Raw genomic sequence first — 21,612 nt, forward strand, 5'->3', positions numbered from 1 at the left:
ATAACACTTTACCTTCCAAACTGATTCGAAGTGGGAGGATGAAACTTATTTCATATACAAACATGGTTTCCATTTACTTTTTTCTATCTTTTGTGGCTTTTCTCTTTTTTGCTATGGAACACAATTTTGTTAATATAGAATTAGTAGATAAAAGTTACTCTGTATTAACAGTTTCTCCAATTAAACCAAGAAATGTATTTTCAAAGCTTATTACATAAAAAAATTGTTTATCTACAAATATTTATCCTAGTTGTTGAAGGACTATTATTAGCTAGTAATTTATTCTGTTTACCCTGTGTTTTAGTATGGCTTTCACCCTTCTGGTAACCCTTACTATAGACATATCTAGCTATTTTAAAGCTACCTTTTATTTCTTTAGAGCAACTGCAGAGAACTTACTTTATCTTTTGGAAGACCACCGTTTATCACAGCAGAAAGTAGATATGGATTGGAGAAAAATTGTATTTGAGAAACTAAGGTTATTTTGTAAAGGATAATGGCAATTACTATAGTTATAATCAGCTATCTGGATTTTTTAAAATTCTGGTCTAATTTTTTTAACCTACAAATGTGAAATTCTAACTGGGCTAGGATGTGGAATGGGTTAGGTTTGAAATGCAGTTATATCATTGGTATGACAGACATTTATGTTTTTGTTTTTAAGGACATACAAAGATTAATACATGAGCAAATTTATTTTCATTAGAAAAAGAATTTTTAAGGTACTTACTAGTTTAAAAAGAAGCCATGTATGGCAAACATTTTCCACTGGAGTTCAGTATATTAAATAGCTATATTCCTGTAACATTGGTGAAGCGACATTTTGAATGTATGGCTTACTCTTTTAAAGTGACATTTTAAGTATTAGATAGAGTACAGAAAAATTGAACCTTAGATCAACTGGAACTGTAATATTTCAGGTCAGGGTGTAATTATTTTTTTCCAAGATATCGATCTAGAAGCTATAACTAGTGGAGGAAGAAAGAGTCTAGGTTGCCAATTTCTGTCTGTTAGGACAGACCCAAGAAAGCCAAATAGGTCATTCGGCTGGTAGGTAATCTGAACAAACACCTTGTCAGACAGCAGAACACAAGCTACCATGTGGGTCTTGAGGGTTAAGGTTTTAATAATTTAAGTCAGAATGACAAAACTTAAGGGACTGAGTTGAATGAAAGATGGAGAGATAAGGAATTAGTAGGTGAGTGTAGATTAGAGATATTATTCTTATGGCAACTTACTGTAATTGCACATTGAGATTGGTTTAACTAAAAGTTCGTTTCCCAAGTGCATTGAGTACCACTATCAATTCTGTTCAGTTGGCAAACTTTAATTGTAATTTGTGCCATTAAAATGTGAGATCTACTATCTATTGTGTGTTCTTGATGGTTAGAGGTGGAAGAGATACAGAAGGAAGAGTGCCCTCTCTAAGAGTCACTGAGATTAAACAAGAAAGGGAGTTCGTCTTGGAATAGATACAGAAGTGCTTAAACTTAGATTTGGCTAGATTTGGGTGGAAGTGATTATGCAGTGCCATGAAGTAGCCAGAAAATACTGGAACAGAGACCTGTATGGTCTTCGGTTCTAGTATAGTATGATTGTATCCAAATATGTAAGAGACTTTTCATCCAAGAATTCACGTGAATACTGTACATGGAATGATAACTATAGAAACCAATGAACATACTCTTGTATTCAAGTTGCATAATGTTTCCTATTTGTTATATTTAAGTGTGTGATAAGCTTTCAGGTGAATTAAGTCCTCACTTAACATAAGTTTTTTTGAAACTGCGACTTGAAGCAAAACTACATATAACAAAACCAATTTTTTGTTCTCATCAACATTACAATGGACTGATGTTGAATGAAACAACACTATTCAAGGACCTGCTGTATGTTTTTTTGCCTAAAATCACAGTTTCCAAGAATGATCAGTGGCATTAAGTGAAGACTTAACTGTACACCTTATGGGCTTCAAGACCCATGAGCTCCCTTAAGCTGTCTCCTAGATTAGAATCAACAGAGAACCAGGAATTAATTTCTTCTGGATAGTTAAAGCATTGGAATTAAGTGGCTGATAGTTGCATTTACCGTTTCTTAGTTACCAACAGGATCTAGGGCCTTGTAAGATTGGAGAAAAAGGAAACTGTCATTTACTGAGTGCTTTCTATGTGCATATTATCTTACAGGTACCTAGCTTATCAAAATATCTGGGTGAATTCATTATACAAATTTGTGTCTGAATTCCCTGAGGACCCAGGCATCTAGTTGGAAGAGGAGCTAAATCTGTCTTTCTAAGTTCTGGACTCCTAGCTTGAGAACAATGACATAGTCTCATGCTTACAGCAGACATTTCTTTGGCCTCCTGCTTTAAGAACACCTATGTGAAAGCTACTTGCTTCATAGAGAACCCAGAGCACAGGTGGGATGGTTCAGAAGTGATGCTATCAGCTATGTAAATAGGTGCATGACATATTTTGGTTGCTTTCGGAAATTGTAGGACCATTGAACAGATACTAAATGCTTAGTAATAAGTACAGAGTGCTCTAGGATTTCTTGCTGTTTTGAACACATGTTTTATAGTTGGGGAAGATAGGACATATTTATATGTAAAATATTAAAAAACAGCCTGTGATGCTAATACATAGATTAAAAGATACTGTGTGCAGAATGGTGTAGACAGACCTTTAGGAAGCAAATTCTGTCTATACCATTCTCCTTGAGGAGAACCAGAAAAAAAAAAAAAAAAAGAAGGTAAGCTATAGTGGTATGGAAAAGCTTCAAAAAGGAGGTAGGAATTAAAGTTGACAAATGCTTATCGGTCCCTACCATACATGTTGTGCCATTCTAGATACTGCAGATGTGTGGTAGAAGAGATCATCCTCATTTATGCCATCTGTGCATAGTGTACCTACTGCTATGGTGTTGCTGCATTATTTATTGCATGTCTTCGTTGCCTTTGTATCCTCTGTACTTTGCATATGACAAGCACTCAGTAAATCTTGAATGCATGATGAACAAGAGGCAGTCTCATATAATCTAGTAGGATAAGTACACAAATGATTTTACTATGTAGTAGAGTAAGAAGTTCAAGGTTATTTGGATATTTCAGAAGAGATAGGGCACATTCAGGATGGTACGGCTGTAGACTATTTGGATATTTCAAAGGCAGGAGTAATCACGTATCTTGGAAAATGATTAGGAAAAGAATTTACTGATGAGATTATATTTGAGATTAGCATTGAACGGACTGTGAGTAAAGTTGTTTTAGCAGTGGGAATAACATCCACAGCATGGGATAGATTTAGAAATGGCCTGCTTTATCAAGACTGGAGAAACCTGTTAGGCTGTTATATTGATTCAGCAAGAAGTACAGTCTTCACATTTCTGAGGGATTTATTTCAAGATCATTGCTACTTTTCAAGTTCAAGAACACAGCTATAGCATAACATTTTCCACCATAAAACATCTTTTTTGTGTGTGTGAAAACCATCACTTCATTAGACTGTCTTATTTTATCTTCACTTTTGGTACCACCTGTTGGCTTTCTTGTCATAGGTATGTCACACACACACACACACACACACACACACACACACACAGAGCTAATATTTATTGAATATTATTTACTGTGTATCAGATGCGATTTTAAGTATTTATGTGAATTAACTCATTTAACCTTCACAACAGCTCCATGAGAGGTTAAGGAATTTGCTCAAGGTTACACAGATTGTAAGTAGTAGAGCCAGGATTATATTACTTTGTAAGAGTAACTATGTGAACATGAGCTGAAAACATCAGTTTCTTTGAAACCTGAATGCCATGACCCTAGAAAGCCATTTGTACATAGTAGAAACTACCAGTGTTAAATCCACAGGTGCCAAGAATCTGTTGAATTAAGACATTATGATAGAATGTATTCTAATAATTATGTATTTATTGGGTGCCTACAATGAATGAGGTATTATTTCAAGATATAAGTAGGAATATAGCAAATAACAAATGTCCTGTTTTTATGGAGAGAGGGAGAGAGAATGTTACTAATACTGCAGTAGTCCAGGCAAAAAAAAAAAATACGATGACTTGGACTAGTGGAGGTGTTGAGAAGTGATCAGATTTGGTACATTTTGTAGATAGAGCTAATGGGACTTGATGATATAGGAGTGAAAGAAAGGGATCAAGAATGATTTCTAAGGTTTCAGACCTGCAAACCTTTGTGAATGAGTGCCACTAATTTAGAGCAGAAATTTAGGTTGAGGGAGTGTAGAGTGTACTTGGGAGATCCACAGAGCTGTTCCACAGGTAAAGATTCTGTGGCACTCCTCTAAAGATCCAGCCAGATATTGAGACTCTCAGCTGATTCGAGCACAGCAGCCACTTCTCATAGTTGTTGAAGCCACTTAGCTCCATCCATGTTTCTTGTCTCATACATTCTTAGCACCTAGAAGGCAAAGTCTGTTCCTCCTCCAGGTGTATAACTTGTCCTTATTTTCATATATCTTGTCATTCTCTCAGACTGAACTATTGTAACATTTATACCCACCTGACTCCCCACCACTGCCACCACCAAACACCTGGCTAAGTCTCATACGTTATTTAATTCATATACTATCTTCTGTCTCCTCCAGGAAAATTTTTCTGCTCCCAAACTCACTCTATTCCCAAGTCTGAGTTAGTGTGGTCCCTCCTACAAGCGCTCAAGCACTCCATGTCTAATGCATGTAAACACCTTGGTCATAGCACTTATTTATTTTTAAGTAGTCTTTTGTATCTCTAGAACAAGAGAAGGGAAAGTATTCTTGGTGAGGAGTTAGATATGAGTAGTAAAGGACAGATTCAAGGAAAGGAATAGAGAAAGAAGAAAGAAGATTATAAATCAGATATGTAGTGTGTAAACAGAGTAAAATGTCTGTTAAGGTTAGAAAACATCTTTGGGTCTTGACAGAATTTTAATATTCTAGAACAGTGGTTCTCAACCCTGACTGCACCCATAGAAATACCTGGGGAATTTTTAAAATTCTACTGCCATGATTGCCCAAAATCACAATTGCTGGAGAGGAGACCCAGATATTAAAGTTCCCTGGATGATGCAAACATTATTAACTACCATTAAAAAATGGAAAATGATATTGATTGCAAAAAAGGCATTGAAATAGGAGTCAAGAAATTGGATCATTGTCTTTAATGCCTCATTACTTGTGATCTTGAGCAAGTCACTTAATGCCTAGTGTGAATTCTTTATCTGTAACCTACTTGGATAATCTCTGGAGTCTTTTCTATTCTAAAATACTTTGAATTTAATGAAGAAAATTGCGTAAGGAAATAATTTTACAGGGATTGTTAACCAGCTAAGTGCAAGACAGGTTGAAGGTAAGAAGCCATTGAGATAAAGCACCATTCAGAACTGTTGTCCTTTTTAGTATGGGCATGCCAGTGAGTTCCTAGAGGAAGCTGGCTGCTTTGCAAATGGAAAAGGGGACACTTTAAGGCATCAGTTAAGGACTACTCTGTCCTGCCCCTATAAAGATTTTAGGATACTTTATTTAAGTATGAATATTCAGGGATTTGGTTGCTATGATTTTATTTTTTTCATGTAACTTAATATTTTTTATTTCTAGCAAAAGATTGAATAAAGAATGACATATTTTGCCATAAGTGTTTAAGGGATGTGCTGTTAATCAGTTTGTGCAGTGGAAATAATTAATGGAATAATTTCTTAGATCATATTCTTTAAGGGTTTCTGAAAAATGATCAATAAGGAATTTGACTAACACTCTGCCAGATAAGAGGTAGGAATCTATTTAGAATATGTTCGTATAGTCCTCCTAATATTGTGTTGTTATTATCAGTTGTTAGATTGAAAGAAAAATTTGACTCAGAATTATAACCTTTTAAACTTTTTTTTAAAATTTGTTTTTATTCTTTGTAAAAAGGTGATAACCTTTTTTATAAGATGATTATAAGAAGGAAGTGAGAGGAAGTAGTATAGTGCTTTGTTGATAAGTGCCCAATAAATTTTAATTTTACTGTCCTTCCAGTCACCTGCTCATATACAAGCTTATTTATACATATTTATATTTTTGCCTGTTTTAGTTTTTTTATGCCAAGAAAAACTCCTTGAGTTCTTCCCATTTTTCTTTTTCTTGTTTTCAGCTGTATGTCCTATTCTTGGCATAATATTTTAGAGATGATTTTCTGTGATTGTTTCTAATTATACTAGTGAGAGATTAGATTTTTTCCCCTTGGCCCTATTCAGTTGTGTTAGTTTGATTCAAGCAACTCAAAGTTAATTACTTAGTATATTTAGTTTCCAAAAAACAAATCTTTATATATACCTTTCCAGTGCCATTAATTCTTTATGTTTTAAAGAAATTCAGTTTTTAAAATAAATTTAAAGTAACAATTATTAAGTATTCAGGGGTTGATGATCCAATTTGAAGTGATGTATTCTTTTTTTATCTTTTTATACTACTTCAACAAAATTAAACTTGACTTTTTGAATTTATTAGCTGTTTTTGTGAAGATTAATTTTAGAAAGCTAAAATTAAACACTGAAAGTAAGTTACTTTATTCCATACGGTCTCTGTCCAGTTTTAGCACTAAAATCAGTTCAAGGATGCCAATCCCTAATTGACCAAATAGCCTTACCATTCTTGTTTTCTTTTTTTTTTTTTTTTTTTGACGGAGTCTCGCTCTGTCGCCCAGGCTGGAGTGCAGTGGCGCGCTCTCGGCTCACTGCAAGCTCCGCCTCCCGGGTTCAAGCCATTCTCCTGCCTCAGCCTCTCCGAGTAGCTGGGACTACAGGCGCCCGCCACTACGCCCGGCTAATTTTTTTGTATTTTTAGTAGAGACGGGGTTTCACCATGGTCTCGATCTCCTGACCTTGTGATCCGCCCGCCTCGGCCTCCCAAAGTGCTGGGATTACAAGCGTGAGCCACCGCGCCCGGCCCATTCTTGTTTTCTTCTCCAAATTTGTTTTTTTGCTGGTCAGATAATTTCCAATCTCTAAAATATTCCTGAAATTATAAATTTTTATGATACAGCATAGAATAATATGTATGTGGAGACTTGAAGGAGTCAAATCTCAGTGAGCCTTTTGTAGGGCTTAACGATTATTAAAAGGGGGCCAAAAAGGCACTAATTTTTGGAAAGTGTATGTTTGTTTATGGTGGTGAATGTGTAGAGAGGGTGAAAAGTAAAGGAAAAGTAAAACAGGAAGAAAGAAAACTGATAGGTATGAAGATGAGAGAAAGAAAATGGAAGAGAGCAAGACGTGGAGATTTAGAAAAAAAGTTGAGGGAAACGTATTCAAAAGGGAAAAAGAAAGCAGGGGGAAAATACATTAGAGGTGTTGAAATTAGGCATTCACAGGAGTGCTAATCAAGAGTTCCATTGGGCTCCTGTCTTGCTGCTATTAAAGGGCATTAGGAGCTAAGAGATCTAAATTCTAGTCCTAGTTCTTTGTGTTGCCATGGAGAAGTCAGTTAACTTACATGAGGCTCAGGTTCCTTACCTGTCTGTAAAATGGGAACATTGAACTAGGTGATCTTTAAGATCGATCCTTCTGGCTCTAAAATTGTTTGACATTATCTTGGTGGTCAGTAACTGTGAGAAACACATTCCTGAGGAAAATTTGCAGCTATAGCTGACTTCAGGACAGCATGTTTAGGGAGTAGAATGTAAGCTCCCTGAGGGTAGGGGCCTTTTCTGTTGTGTTCACTGCCGTATCCGCAGCAGCTAGCACAATGCATGTTACCTAGTAGGCATTCATTAAATGTTTGTTGAATGAATGATGTGAAAAGTATCATGTTGATGGTTTGTTATGAGCACACCTAGAAAGCCTCAAAGAAAAATGGTGTGCTTTAGGGACAGAAAAGACAGATTTCTTCTGAAGAAATCTTAAGCAAGCTGATTTTAAATCCTTATTCTTCCTTATTTTGTCCCAGATTCAAAGAAAGTGGCTTCAGCTAGTGGCATTCTCATAGTCAGAAAACTTACGGTGACTGTAGACATACATTAAAGTGTACATGTAATCTAGGCCAGTTTCCTTAAAGTATCTTACAGAAAGGCAGAACCAAGCTTGGGTCACCGTGGAATCTGAGTGAAAAGTATATACATAGAATATATTAGCTATATTGAATTAGATTGATTGGATTAAAATTCATTCAGTTGAGAGGCACAGTTAGGCTACAAGCTGAGATACAGGCTGCCAAATTTAAGATAACCATCAGCGAGATACTCTCTAACCACTCCTATCCCTAGGTTAGAAGGTGAAACATTATTATGCCAAAGGATAAAATCACCTTAAATCCCTAGCACTGAAGTCATCTATTTACTGATTAGCTCTCACTCTATCTTATCAGTTTTATTTAATCTCCAGTTCAGAATAAGTTTGGTTGATGAAGCAGACTAGAAATAGAAAGCACTAAAAAGTGTGGGTCAGGAAGATGGAGGAAAGGAGGAGGAATTCATAGACAGATGTGACAGTGTAAGTGAAAAAAATCACTTAAGGGAAAAAAATAAACGTATGCTGTCTATGATAATTATCCTGGATTATTAAAAAATTTATAATTCCTGTGATTGGAATAAAAACTCAGGAAATATACATTTTTTTTAAAAAGTTTATCCACAGTGGTTTTGTTTGTTTGTTTCGTATCAGAATGATAAAACTCTTAGTAGTCTTAAAAAAATAAATAAATAAACCTATTAGAATGTATAGTCCATCCCCACACCTGGCTCCAGGGGTACTAAATAAATACAAGGCCATTATATTTTGACATCTTTTTAAATGTTTTAAAATTTTGTCTTTTATAGCTATATCAGTTTGAGTTTTTTTAACAGTTGCTGGGATTTTATGTTGGGTTTGTAAAAATAGTAATGTTGAAAAATATGTATAAATAGTAAATTGGCTTTTTCTAAAATATATTTTTAAAGGATCACATCAAATTAAAGCTACTTCAGCAAAGCGGGGTTAAATGTCTTTCTGTATACATCAGTTGTGAATAAAGACATAAAAACACGTGACTGCAAAATTTCATAATAGCCTCTTTGTATATACACATACATATATGCAAATAGGCCTTTAAGAAATTTTAGAGCAATATCCATTCATAATATTGTAACTTGTTAGTCATTGACATACTTTATCATGAAATTGAAATATGAAAAATAGGAATATGAAAGAAATATCCATTCATAATATTAAATTTCAGACTAGAACTATTTTTTGTTAAAATCAGAGTTTATTTGGAGTGAATTGAATATATCTATCTAAAATTTGCGTACTATGTTAGGTCATTAAAAGTGTCTTCAATCGCCAACTCCAGAAGATGGATAACAATTTCATTCCTGATGGCAATGAATTTCCTTCTTCTGAATTTTTTTATTAGGTGCACTAGGCCTTCCAATGAGGGGGATGAGCAACAATACCCCTCAGTTAAATCGCAGCTTATCACAAGGCACTCAGTTACCGAGCCACGTCACGCCAACAACAGGGGTACCAACAATGTCACTTCACACGCCTCCATCTCCAAGCAGGTATTTATTGATGGACCAGAATATTTTTCAAAATGTATCTTGGTAGAGTAAACAAACTTTTAATTTTTTAATAAGGTAATTATTTGATTTTCTGGTTCAGTGCCTTTCACTGAGGAAGAAAATGCGTATGCTCTTTTTATTTCAGTGCAAATTGTTAAGTACAGTACAAGTGGTTTTTATACTGCAGCTCTCATACTGGTTGTCAGTGGGGTGGATATCAAGGGTTAATCATTTCCTGGGGAGCTTTTTCAAAAGGCACCTGTCTTCCTCAAAGGAATATGTGCAATTTAAAATTCCTCCCCAGATGATTGTGATCATTGCTCCCTCGCCACACATCCATTGCTCTAATGAGCATAAAGTAAAACAGATGACATAGACTATACATTTAGTATGCAGAGGATAGAACGATACGCCTTTGAAATGAAATTATTCTAAATATGTGTGTGAAATACATTTATATTTTATGTCACAGTCACACCAGTAGTTCTCTCATCTTAGATACCACCTTTTATCAGTTGCACTATAATTTGCCCTTTATTGTTTGTTTACTTTTTCTTTTCAAAGAGCTAGAATGACTAAAGAATTAATAAAAATTAGAACTGCAATTTGAAAGTATATTTGAGATTCTAGGGTTGGACCAATTGATTATTTATAGAGAATTTTAATGAGTGATTGTAGAGAGCTTATTTAGTATAATGGACTTCTTTTTCAGGGGTATTTTGCCTATGAATCCTAGGAATATGATGAACCACTCCCAGGTTGGTCAGGGCATTGGAATTCCTAGCAGGACAAATAGCATGAGCAGTTCAGGGTTAGGTAGCCCCAACAGAAGCTCGCCAAGCATAATATGTATGCCAAAGCAGCAGCCTTCTCGACAGCCTTTTACTGTGAACAGGTAAGATGTTTATTGATACTGTGTATAATTGTCTTTCTGGGTATACTCAGATTTGCCTTTTCATATTTTCACTTTGTTCTTGAGGTGTGGCTTCTCTCTAATTAAAGTGTGTTTCATCATGCATTTATGTCCAAAGATTCTGTTACCCATCACAAAACGATACGTTTTCTTGAAAATCAGGTTGATTTTGGAAAGCACATTAAAACTTGTTGTTGTTGTTGTTGTTGTTAGAAAAGGATTGTTCTTGGATTTGCCACCAGGCAAATTTTGGTTGATATGTCCTGTCTTTATAAAATAAGTTGATTACCTGTGTGGTAAGAGTTCTAGGTTTATGAATAGAACTGGAGACATGTTTGACTATTACTACTTTGCTTTAGTTATACTTTGAGTACCTTCTCAAGTAAGATTTGGTTTTGTGCATTGGAGACTTACCAACCAAAGACTTTTTAAGATCACATCTATAGTATTTGAAAACCGTATCATGTTTAGGGATTCAAAACAAAAAGATGGGTTTTTGTACTTTTTCACTTCTCTTTGCACTGTCTGTTGCATATACTTTGCAAATAAGAGGAGTTACTCATTTTGTTAGGATTTTCAAGCTGTTTGGGTAATTTGTATCAGAATTATGTCTGAAATATAACACTTTCTTGCAAAAGTAGTATTTAAGCTTGATTGCCTACATGTATATATATGTATTCTTTAAATGGAGAAATGTAGGGGCAAAATTACCTTGATCTAGTTGTTATCATCATACCTATTTGATTCACTTTATCTAGTAAAATCTGAATTAAAATAGGTTTAGCACATTTACTGTTAATCTTCATTCCATAAACTCCAGGTTTTGCTTTTATTTAGACATCTATAATTTTACTGCTCTTTTAAATTTTAAAAAAGTTATTTGTGAAGGGTTATCAAAATTCTCATCTCCTTGATAGCTTTCTAACCTTATATCTTTATCGTAACTTTATCATATCTTTGTGCATTCTCATAGTATTGGACATTGAATGTATATTTAAATTTTTACCTTTCCATATCTTTTCACATTTTGTTTTTAAAATATACTTTGCTTAAATTGTCAGTGTAACATGGATCTCTAAAACCCTGCTTATTTCTACTATTGACAGATTGTATTTATTATAAATTGTTTTCATCTCTGAGCACTTATTCCATGTTTGATGGTATCTGTAATAGCATCAGCAATTCTAATATGCTATTAAACAAAAATTTCCATTGACTTTCTGGTTCTTCTCTAGAGTGTTTGTTGTTTTGTCAGCTGCATGTTTTATCAAAAAATTGTTTCACTATAGGTTTATAGATTTAGTCAAAGCCCAAAAAACCCTGTCATCTTGATACAGATTAACCCCGCTTACAACATTGATACACTAAGTGCCTTTTATCAGAAGAATATATGATGTTAAAGACATGTGGTTTCACTATAGAATCTGCATTAACAATTCCTATTGATAGTCTTAATTATTTGGCCTTGCTCTAAGTTCAGCCTTATTTTTTTTTTCTTCACATGCTTAGTCTTATACAAAAAAGGGAGGGAGGCATTTGTAACTATTTATGAAATACCAGTTGTGCGTTAATTTAAAATTGGGGATACCATAGACTGTGTTTTAAGTATATGAAAGGTAAACTATATTTAGATAAGAATGATGTATTTTTGAGCACTGAATTCAATTTTAAAACGCACCATTCAGTTCAGGTCAACTGCATATTTATTGAATGTCTATTATGTCTTCCTGAACACTAAAGGGTAGAGGACGCAGAGAGTTTAACATGGGAGGAGTATGACATAAACTCCTCTGTCCATGAGGAGTTTATATTCTAGTTGGGAAGATGAATACTGTATGAGAGTAGATCTATTATGAAAAGTAGTATTTGCAAGCTTTACCAGTAAAGAAGAAAAACAACTATTTAGGAAGAATAATCTTAACACTAACCTGCATATTTTTGAGGCTAGGTAATCCAGGAAGTTGGCTCTTCAAGTACACAAAATGGTGCCCTGAATCTGTTTTCCTCAAGGTTCATATATAAATTTTTGAGTTTTTGTTTTTTAACTAATCTGCCTAAAATATTCTGGTTCTCATTTGTTCATGGAAAGACTTTAGAGAAGTTTTCAAGTAAAGATAAAGAATAGATTCAGAAAAATAATATTAGTGTTGGTTTTGAAACATATTGTTATTTTATATGAAGAGACCAAAAATATACACTTCTGTTTTTCTTCATCTGAAAGTTAGTGTTCTTACTGTATATCTAAAACTATTTTCTATGTACCCAGTATGTCTGGATTTGGAATGAACAGGAATCAGGCATTTGGAATGAATAACTCCTTATCAAGTAACATTTTTAATGGAACAGGTAAGCTTATTCTGGAGCTAGTACCCTACAAAAAGTGTGATAGATTTATGAAATATAAAGCAATTCAACATACTGGTCTTTAAATACGGTAGGATTTTTTATTATGTTAGATGGTAGATTTTAATTCAGTGAAAAATAGGAATAGGATTCAATACAGTGAATAGTTGAGAGAGATGTAAATTTTTTTTACTTGGCATGGTAACATAGTAACTTGTGTTATAACATCAGGATTATTTCCTTAACACCTGGAGAGAGCCTACACATTAACTTAGTTCGTATTTATGCCTCAAAATATTTTGCTTCATAGCTTTTACTGTCCTCAGCCCTGTCACTGTGAGAACTATAGCTTAGACTAGGTTGGGTGGTATGACATTCTGGCTGTGGAGATCCAGATTGAAGAGAACCTTTAAAATTGTATGGAACACTTACATTTTTTCTTAATAGTTTTAATAATACTAATGTTGGCATTTAACCTTTATGAATTGTTTATCCAGTTTTATGTGTAAAATTTAGTTACATGGAAAACCAACTCTGATTTTGACAGTAAAAAATTCCTTCAGTCTTTTGGTTTATTTCTTTTATCAACTGCTTCAGATAGAAGAGAACAGGAAGCTTTGTTGCTATTTTGCTTTAGGTTTTACCTTCTCCACCCTACAGACCCTTTCCTGAGAAAGGAAATAAAGGATGTTATGATCATAGGAGCAAAAATGAACAGCATTATTGGACAGAATTAAATGTAAAGGAAGTGGAAGGTAAAAGAATGCTCACTGAAATGGAGCATTTGTAGAGGCGAGAGAAGATTTAATAAGGAAATGTCATTTGTAGCTATGAGCTTTTAATTTCTAAATGTTAATGTATGCTCAGCAGCATAGATTAATCACACAAGATTAAAAGCTTTGAAAAAAGATTCCAAATTTTAGCATTTGTAAGTGGTGGCTTGTGTTCAAGATGTATGAAATACTATATTCCATTGTTTCTAAAATGTACATTTCTTCATAATTTAATGTATTTGAAATCAGGCTGCATCTCTGCATATCATAGTTTAATTGTAGTTTTTTTCTAAATGTGACATAAATTAACAGTAAAGATGTCTGACAGTGCCATCTTAGATTCTGCATTATGGTTTTATACAGTGCTATAAAACTTGAGAATTGTTTTTTAAATTCTGTTTTAACTAAGCGTATTTTATGCTAGGAAAATTCCCAGTTCTTTCATAAAAATATAGATTGGGGGTTTATTAACTTTATTAGGCTAAAACATAGTCTCAAATAATATATGGCAAATTTAAATTCCATCTTGGAGGACCTAAAGATATGTATTAAAAGTTTATATATATTCAAAATGTATGACTAATTTATAATCAAAGAATTTGAGAAATTATAAATTGAAACAGGATATAAATTTTTAATTTCTGTTGTCTTATTCAATGGTAATTTTTTTATTCAAAGTTCTTAAGCTGCAGAAATAAATTTATAAACTGCAGTTTTTGTAAACAGCAGGTATGAATGATTTATCCTTTACCCTTGTAATTTGAAATTGTCACCTGTCTTTGAATGTTAATAAATAATGGTGTCTATTGTTTTTCTGTCAGCAAAGTAATCTTGAGGTAACAGTTACTGTTTGAGATTCTTACAGTTGTGAAATTTGGAGAAAACTAAAAATTAATTGGAAAGTGGCAAAATAAATTGAAAATGGTAAAACAAAAATTAAAGAAAAGCTATAGCGTAGACTAAAAGGATGGTAGAAAGTTTTCTTCAAAAATTAAGAACCCAAGGTTATAAGAATACTAAAAAGTTAAGAAATTGAGATGATTAAAATAGACAAAGTAGAGAAGTTGGGTTAAATTTTAATTTTTAAAGGAAGCCAGCTGATTGTTTTAACTTAAAATAAACAAAAATACATTTAATTTATTCTATATATATTTATTGAGCGCCTACTGTGTAATAGGTAATATAAACTTCTGGGCTTTGTATCATATTTCTGTATTTCCTACCCATTTACCATATATGGGAACCCTACTGCCACCCTGTTGTACCCCACCCTCAAAATGCGCACATGGGCACGCACATACGTTTGTATATGAAAGCGGTCAATTACAGGTGGAAGTCCTCAGGGCTTCTGCTTCACTGCCTGTGCCTCAGCTATCTTTCTGGCCATTTGCAGGAGGCACTATCATTGTCACCATTTGTGTGTAACCGAGGCTTCAAGCATTCTAGATATAACCTCCATCTGAGCATAATGAAAAGACAAATTATATCGTAACAATCTCCCTCTTGTTAGCTCACAAGCTATAATTTTAGGTTACCATCTTCCATGGGGGAAATATATGCTTTTTATTCTCTTTGTTACATCTCTAGGATTTGGAGTTTCTATAATACTGGTTGCGTATTGCTTTGCTAAATTGTTCCTGAAATTCTTTGACATGAAATCAATCTTTTGAGCACCTACATACACCTAGTACAGTGCCGTGCATTATTTAGGAAGAAAGCACAATCATTTCGAATTATATTATGGTTGGTTTTTATAATCTCTTAAAAATATTTGTAGAATCAGTAACCAGTGTTCTTTCTTATTATTTAGATGGAAGTGAAAATGTGACAGGATTGGACCTTTCAGATTTCCCGGCATTAGCAGACCGAAACAGAAGGGAAGGAAGTGGTAACCCAACTCCATTAATAAACCCCTTGGCTGGAAGAGCTCCTTATGGTAATTAAGCTTTTTAATGATGGCCAGTGGAAAGTTTCCATTGTATTTGCACACACACATGCATTTACATGTACATATATGTATGCTTGTGTGTGTACACATATATGTTTGCATTTTCTAATCAGGTTAGTGTAATTTTTTCAGAATTGATAAAAGTGATTTTTCTTCCCAGAATACCATGGTAGCAAAGTTAAATGGGAAAACTTTGTACAAAAACCCCAGAGGAAGTCCTCATTGGTATTCAGAAGTTATTTTCTTCTGTTATCCCTGCCTTAGTTTACCTTAAGTGTTTTATTTTGTGGCCTTTTCTCTCCTTAATTGATCACACATTTTTTCAAAATAATGTATTTCTGATGATTAATAATGACCGACTATACATTGAAGATGTTTTTCTGAGCCAAGGTTTTTCTCAACCTCCACACTGTTGATATTTGGGCCAGGTAATTCTTTGTAGAGAGGAAATGTGGGGGGCTATTGTGTTTATATAGAATGTTAAGCAACATTCCTGGCCTTGACCTATAAGATGCCAGTAGCACTCTGTTTCTAACCCCCACAGCCTCTATTGTGACAGACACAAATGTTTTCAAACATTGGCATTTGTCACCTGGGGAAAAAAAATTCCTGCCTGTTGAAAACCATTGCTCGTGGGTCATGTATAGCTTATGCAGACTCTTGGTCTCCATTAATATCCTTCATCACCCTTTTTCACTGTCTCTAATAGATAAGAGATTTGGCTGATGAGGGATAAATGGAAATAAAGGAGAGGAAATATATGCAATAACAATATAACAATGTAGACATGAAAATTCTGTGACAGCAATGTAGCTCTACTATTTTTATCACATAGTTTTTTTCTTTTGGGAAAACCTGATAGAGACCAGTAACAAAATGGTGAATTTAAAAGAATCAGTTCATCCATTATTTTAAGATAGAATTAATATTTGATCACATTTTCAACCAAGAAGGATTGCAGTGCCATTCAGATGTGAATACAAATAACAGTATATGAAGAAGGGAAAAATTTATTGTTTATATTCTAAAGTTTCCAAATTAGTCTCCCCAAAATAAAAAAAAAATGATCTGCCCTGGAAGTTGAGTACCTAGCTACTTGATTCTCAGTTCAGACTCTAATGTTTTTAACCTTTCCTCATAGGTCCATTTTTTCATCCCTTTAATCATTCCCGTTGCTCTCCTTGGACCATCTCTAGTTTCTCCATATCGTTCTTGAATTGTGGAGCCCCAAACTGGATATTGTTCTCCAATAAGGGCCCGACTAATGCCAAGTATAGTGGGAGGATTATTTCCCAGTTCTTGCATGTTTTACATCTATAACATGGAGTCCAAGAAAATCTGAAATAATATGGAGTTGTTTTATAATTGATTGCAATTTGCTCACTCTGTAAGTCGCTTTCAAGTAGAATACTGACATATTCTTTTAAATTTTATTTTGTTCATTTGTATTTGAGAGTTAACTGGTATTTATAATATCTAGTCAAATATTTAAATAAAACAAGCTTTTAAACCAAAATTGTTAATAATCCAATATCAAATTAAATTTTTAAGCACCTACGCATGACATTAGATGTACAGGATTACTGTTGATTTCTCTTGTATTATTTTGTATGTTGAGTTATTAATCAGTAAATGAAAATTTAGTTCTTCATTGTTACCCTGGATACTAATTTTTGGAAGTGCGCTTTCATAGCATTAAAAAAAAGAAAACTTTTAGTGTATTATCATGAGGAAAGTTAACTTTATAATCTGTAGCAAAATATCATAAATATCAATTGCAATTCTCCGGATTATTTTCATTACATAGTTGGAATGGTAACAAAACCAGCAAATGAACAATCCCAGGACTTCTCAATACACAATGAAGATTTTCCAGCATTACCAGGCTCCAGCTATAAAGATCCAACATCAAGTAATGATGACAGTAAATCTGTAAGTAACTGAGAAGTGTGTATGTGAGTGATGTAGTTTTTCCCTTCAGATTTCTCTTATATTAACAGTTACTTACTAAATACTATTACAAAACTGTTTTATCTTGATATCTGTAATAATCTAACTTCTGAAGAATGTGGAAAAGCTTTATAACTTAGAAGATAGCCTATTTTTTTCCTATTTCATATAGGTTTGCAAATTTCTGTTGAACTTCTCAGAGTTAATTTAGACTTTTATTGTAGTCCCTGTCAGCTGGATCCCATGAAGTTTGATAATATAGCCTTCTAAGGAGCTGTGTTTTTCTTGAGTAAGTTTTCTCCTTGAAGAATTTATACACATTTTTATACCTGTGTTGATTCAGCCAACTCAGCTTCTTCTTTCTGACTTAACAAATATGTTTATTTCTTCCACATTTCACTGAAAATAGCTTTTCTCTGTGTGTGATGGGAGTTTATATATTATTAAAATAATTGATAAAGAAGATTGTTTGGTAAGAATTAAAATAAGTACAAAGTTTTAAAGCTTGTATGTCTAACTTATCTTCGAGGTAGCTTTGGTGATTTTAGATAATATACTATATTTAGTTTCTCTTTTACATGAAAGCATTGAGGAGTGTAACTTCAAGTGTATCCCAGAGCATAAAGACCTGAGAAAGAGATAGATTTTTTTTTCTGTGACTGAAGATCTTAGATAAATAAGATATTTTCCCTTGATTTCTTTTTCTTTAAATACTCAAATGTGGATGATATAGGATTTATTTGTATACCATGGAACAATGATGGAAACAATTTTCTATAGAACTTGAAAAACAGGTAATAATTTACTACCAATTTAAATGTAATAAAGAATAAATAGCAGGGTATTAATATGTCAACTTGAATTTGTATACTTAACAAATTTTAATGTCACATTTAATTTTTTTTGTGCTAGAATTTGAATACATCTGGCAAGACAACTTCAAGTACAGATGGACCCAAATTCCCTGGAGATAAAAGTTCAACAACACAAAATAATAACCAGCAGAAAAAAGGGATCCAGGTGTTACCTGATGGTGGGACTCTAGAAATTTATGTCAAAGATATTATAGAATGCTTTTTTTTTTTTTTTAACTTTTTCTTGAAAATAAAAGCAACTGTGTTTTTCTACCCAGGTCGGGTTACTAACATTCCTCAAGGGATGGTGACGGACCAATTTGGAATGATTGGCCTGTTAACATTTATCAGGGCAGCAGAGACAGACCCAGGAATGGTACATCTTGCATTAGGAAGTGACTTAACAACATTAGGCCTCAATCTGAACTCTCCTGAGTAAGTTTTTTCTGTTTTTCCATGTCTGTATATAATACCTCTTCAGACTTCCAGTTTTTAATATCATGGCATCAAATTATCTCACCTACTGCTACTCATTGTAATCTGCTGATTCTCTGGGTCATTCCCATTCAAGTTAGCTCTTAGATCACTGTCACTGTGCAGTATTCCTTTTATAATTTGGCATTTTATGTGTGTGTGTGCGTGCAGGTGCATGTATATATGTGTGTATGTATGTGTGTATACACACACACACACACACACTCTTTCCAGAATCCTGAAATCTCAGCTCCTTGAATTTCTTTCCTCCAGGAATTTTTGTCCTGTAGTATACTTCAGCCACTCCTTTAGTTATCCCTTTGACCTAGTCGTTGTTAGTAACCGCAGTCTCTCAATTTTAAAATCTGAGCTCGCATGCTTTCCAACTTCCACTTTCTATTTTCTATTTCTCTTCTTCTAGTACTGTGATTCCTGTAATCATTTCACTCCATTGGGACCTTCAATCTATTGATTCTTCAGTGCTTTAACTGTTCTTCCACATCCCCATCTCTCTTCCCCTGTGATCAACTCCCTTCTTACCCATGAAATTCTGTGGTCAGTCATAATTGTTCATTTACATATCCCATGACTACTTTGCTGTTTTCTCATGTTGTTATACTTGCATGGCCAAAAGCTACAGTAATGATTGTTTCTGCCTATTTCATTCTGCCTATTTCATTCCTGCCTATTTCATTCCTCTAGCTCTGCTAGAGAAAAACACATGATATCACTGCCTGGTCTTCCTTTATTTTCATGCCCAGGAACCTCAAAAGTAGGCTCTTAATTCTACCAGTAATAATTATACCTTGCATGCTTAGTCCATTTACTCTTTTGCTCTCTTATGCAACTATCATACACTTCTGCATGCCCCAATACCTTTTCTCCTTATTCTTACTATCAAATGATGATCTTGCTCTTCACTTTTACTGTACTAAGAAAGATGGAAGCAATTAGAAGAGCACATTTAGCACAGTCTAGCCAACAAATCTGACTACCTACAGCCACCTACACCTACATTATTCTTGTTTTCCACCCTATTACCATAATTGACCCATGCGTTCTACTTACAACAGATTTTCACACTTTGTTGGGTCATTTTCATCAACATAGAAATACATTGTTACTTCTCTCATCTTAGAAGAAAATCTTCCTTTGATCCAACCTCCTCTGTAAGTTACTTTCCCATTTCTTTATTTCCCTTTGAAGTGAAACTTTTCAAAGCGTCATCTCCATTTCTCCAACTTGGTCTTCTCCCATTCTCTGGTAAGCCCATTTCAGTCAGAATTTTGTCCCTGCCACTTCACTAAAGCTGCTCTTATCAAGGTCACCAAATGACCTTCATGTTATTAAATTCAGTGGTCACTTGGAGGAACTCTTGCTCCTTGATACACATTCTTGTACTTGAATTTGAGAGCACCATTTTTACCTCATCTTCACTGGTTGATCTTTTTCAGTTTCCTTTGCTGGTACCTCCTCCTTTTCTTCTTGACCTCTTTGTGTCATTCTTCTTCTCTGCATTTACATCCTTGATGATCTTTTCTAGTCTTATTGTTTTAAATACCATATATATTGAGGAATTCCAAACATATGTTTCCATTCCACACTTCTGAGTTTGAGATTTCTACATTCAATTGCCAATTAAATATTTCTTGAATGATCACCCCCCAACTTAATTCTGTCTACAGCCTTTCCGATCTCAGTTAGTGGTAACTCTTTACTTCCAGAAACTTGACATTATTCTTAACTCCTCTTTCTTTTATACCTCATAATCAGGCTTTTCCCAAAATATATACAGAATCTAACCAGAGCTCATTACTTTTAACTGCTACCACCATTGTTTGAATCATTCTGTCTTGCCTGAATACTCCATTAGCCAGTCACTGGGGGTCCCTGATTGTCCTTATACCCCTTCCCATACAATCTTCATATAACAACCAAGACAATCCTTTTTTAATAAATTACTCCTCTGCTCAACACCCAGTAAATGTTTGTGGTTTCATTACGATTAAAAACCCCAAAACTTTTTTTTTTTTTTTTTTTTTTTTTTGAGACAGAGTCTTGCTCTTGTCGCCCAGACTGGAGTGCAGTGATGCAATCTCGGGTCATTACACCCTCCGCCTCCCAGGTCCAAGCGATTCTCCTGAGTAGCTGGGATTGCAGGCATGTGCCACCATGCCCAGCTAATTTTTGTATTTTTAGTAGAGACGGCATTTCACCATGTTGGCCAGGCTGGTCTCGAACTCCTCACTTCAAATGGCCTTCCAAAGTGTTGGAATTACAGGTGTGAGCCACCGCACCTGACCAGAAACCCCAAATCTTTACAGGCCTACAAGGTCTTACATGATTATTGTTTGTCCCCTAACCCCACCTCAACAGCTTTTCCCTTTGTTCACTGTATTCCAGCTTCATTGGCCACCTTGTTATATCTCAAACATGTCAGTCATGTCCCTGCCTTAGTTGCTCTAGCAGTTCCCTCCGACTAGAAGAGTCTTCTGCCAGATAATTAATATGACTATGTCCCTCGTAGCCTTCAAATCTTCAGATCTGACCACCTTAATGAAACCTAACTGACCACCCTATTTAATAATTATGCATCGAGTCTCCCCTCCCAGTTCCCCTCTAACATGGGCCATTGTTTATTTATTTATTCTGTTAATTGATTTTGTCTGCCTGCCTCCAATCCACCATCCTCAACCAGAAAGTAAGTTTCATGTTGTCAGTGATCTTGTTTTGTTCACTGATGTGTCATAAGCTCCTAGAACAGTGCCAGGCATATAATAGGCACTCAGTAAATATTTGATGAATTTAAACTTTTGCAAATAC

At 34.4% G+C, this 21,612-nt stretch overlaps 1 protein-coding gene across 8 annotated transcripts in view; it reads left to right on the forward strand.

Annotated features, from left to right (window-relative positions):
* Positions 1 to 21,612, forward strand: part of CNOT2 (CCR4-NOT transcription complex subunit 2) — a 115,870-nt gene that overhangs the window by 77,031 nt on the left and 17,227 nt on the right. For 5 of the 8 annotated variants that reach the window (XM_032170727.2, XM_032170724.3, XM_032170726.2 and 2 more), the window contains 7 exons: positions 9,387 to 9,534; positions 10,247 to 10,429; positions 12,714 to 12,793; positions 15,374 to 15,499; positions 17,319 to 17,443; positions 18,374 to 18,494; positions 18,594 to 18,750. In XM_032170727.2, the coding sequence (XP_032026618.1) occupies positions 9,387 to 9,534; positions 10,247 to 10,429; positions 12,714 to 12,793; positions 15,374 to 15,499; positions 17,319 to 17,443; positions 18,374 to 18,494; positions 18,594 to 18,750 (940 nt within the window). The other 3 variants (XM_058424933.1, XM_058424935.1, XM_058424932.1) reach the window with 3 other exon arrangements.

The sequence above is a fragment of the Hylobates moloch genome, unplaced genomic scaffold (assembly GCF_009828535.3).
Source record: "Hylobates moloch isolate HMO894 unplaced genomic scaffold, HMol_V3 SCAFFOLD_12, whole genome shotgun sequence".
In the NCBI taxonomy this organism is placed as follows: domain Eukaryota; kingdom Metazoa; phylum Chordata; class Mammalia; order Primates; family Hylobatidae; genus Hylobates; species Hylobates moloch.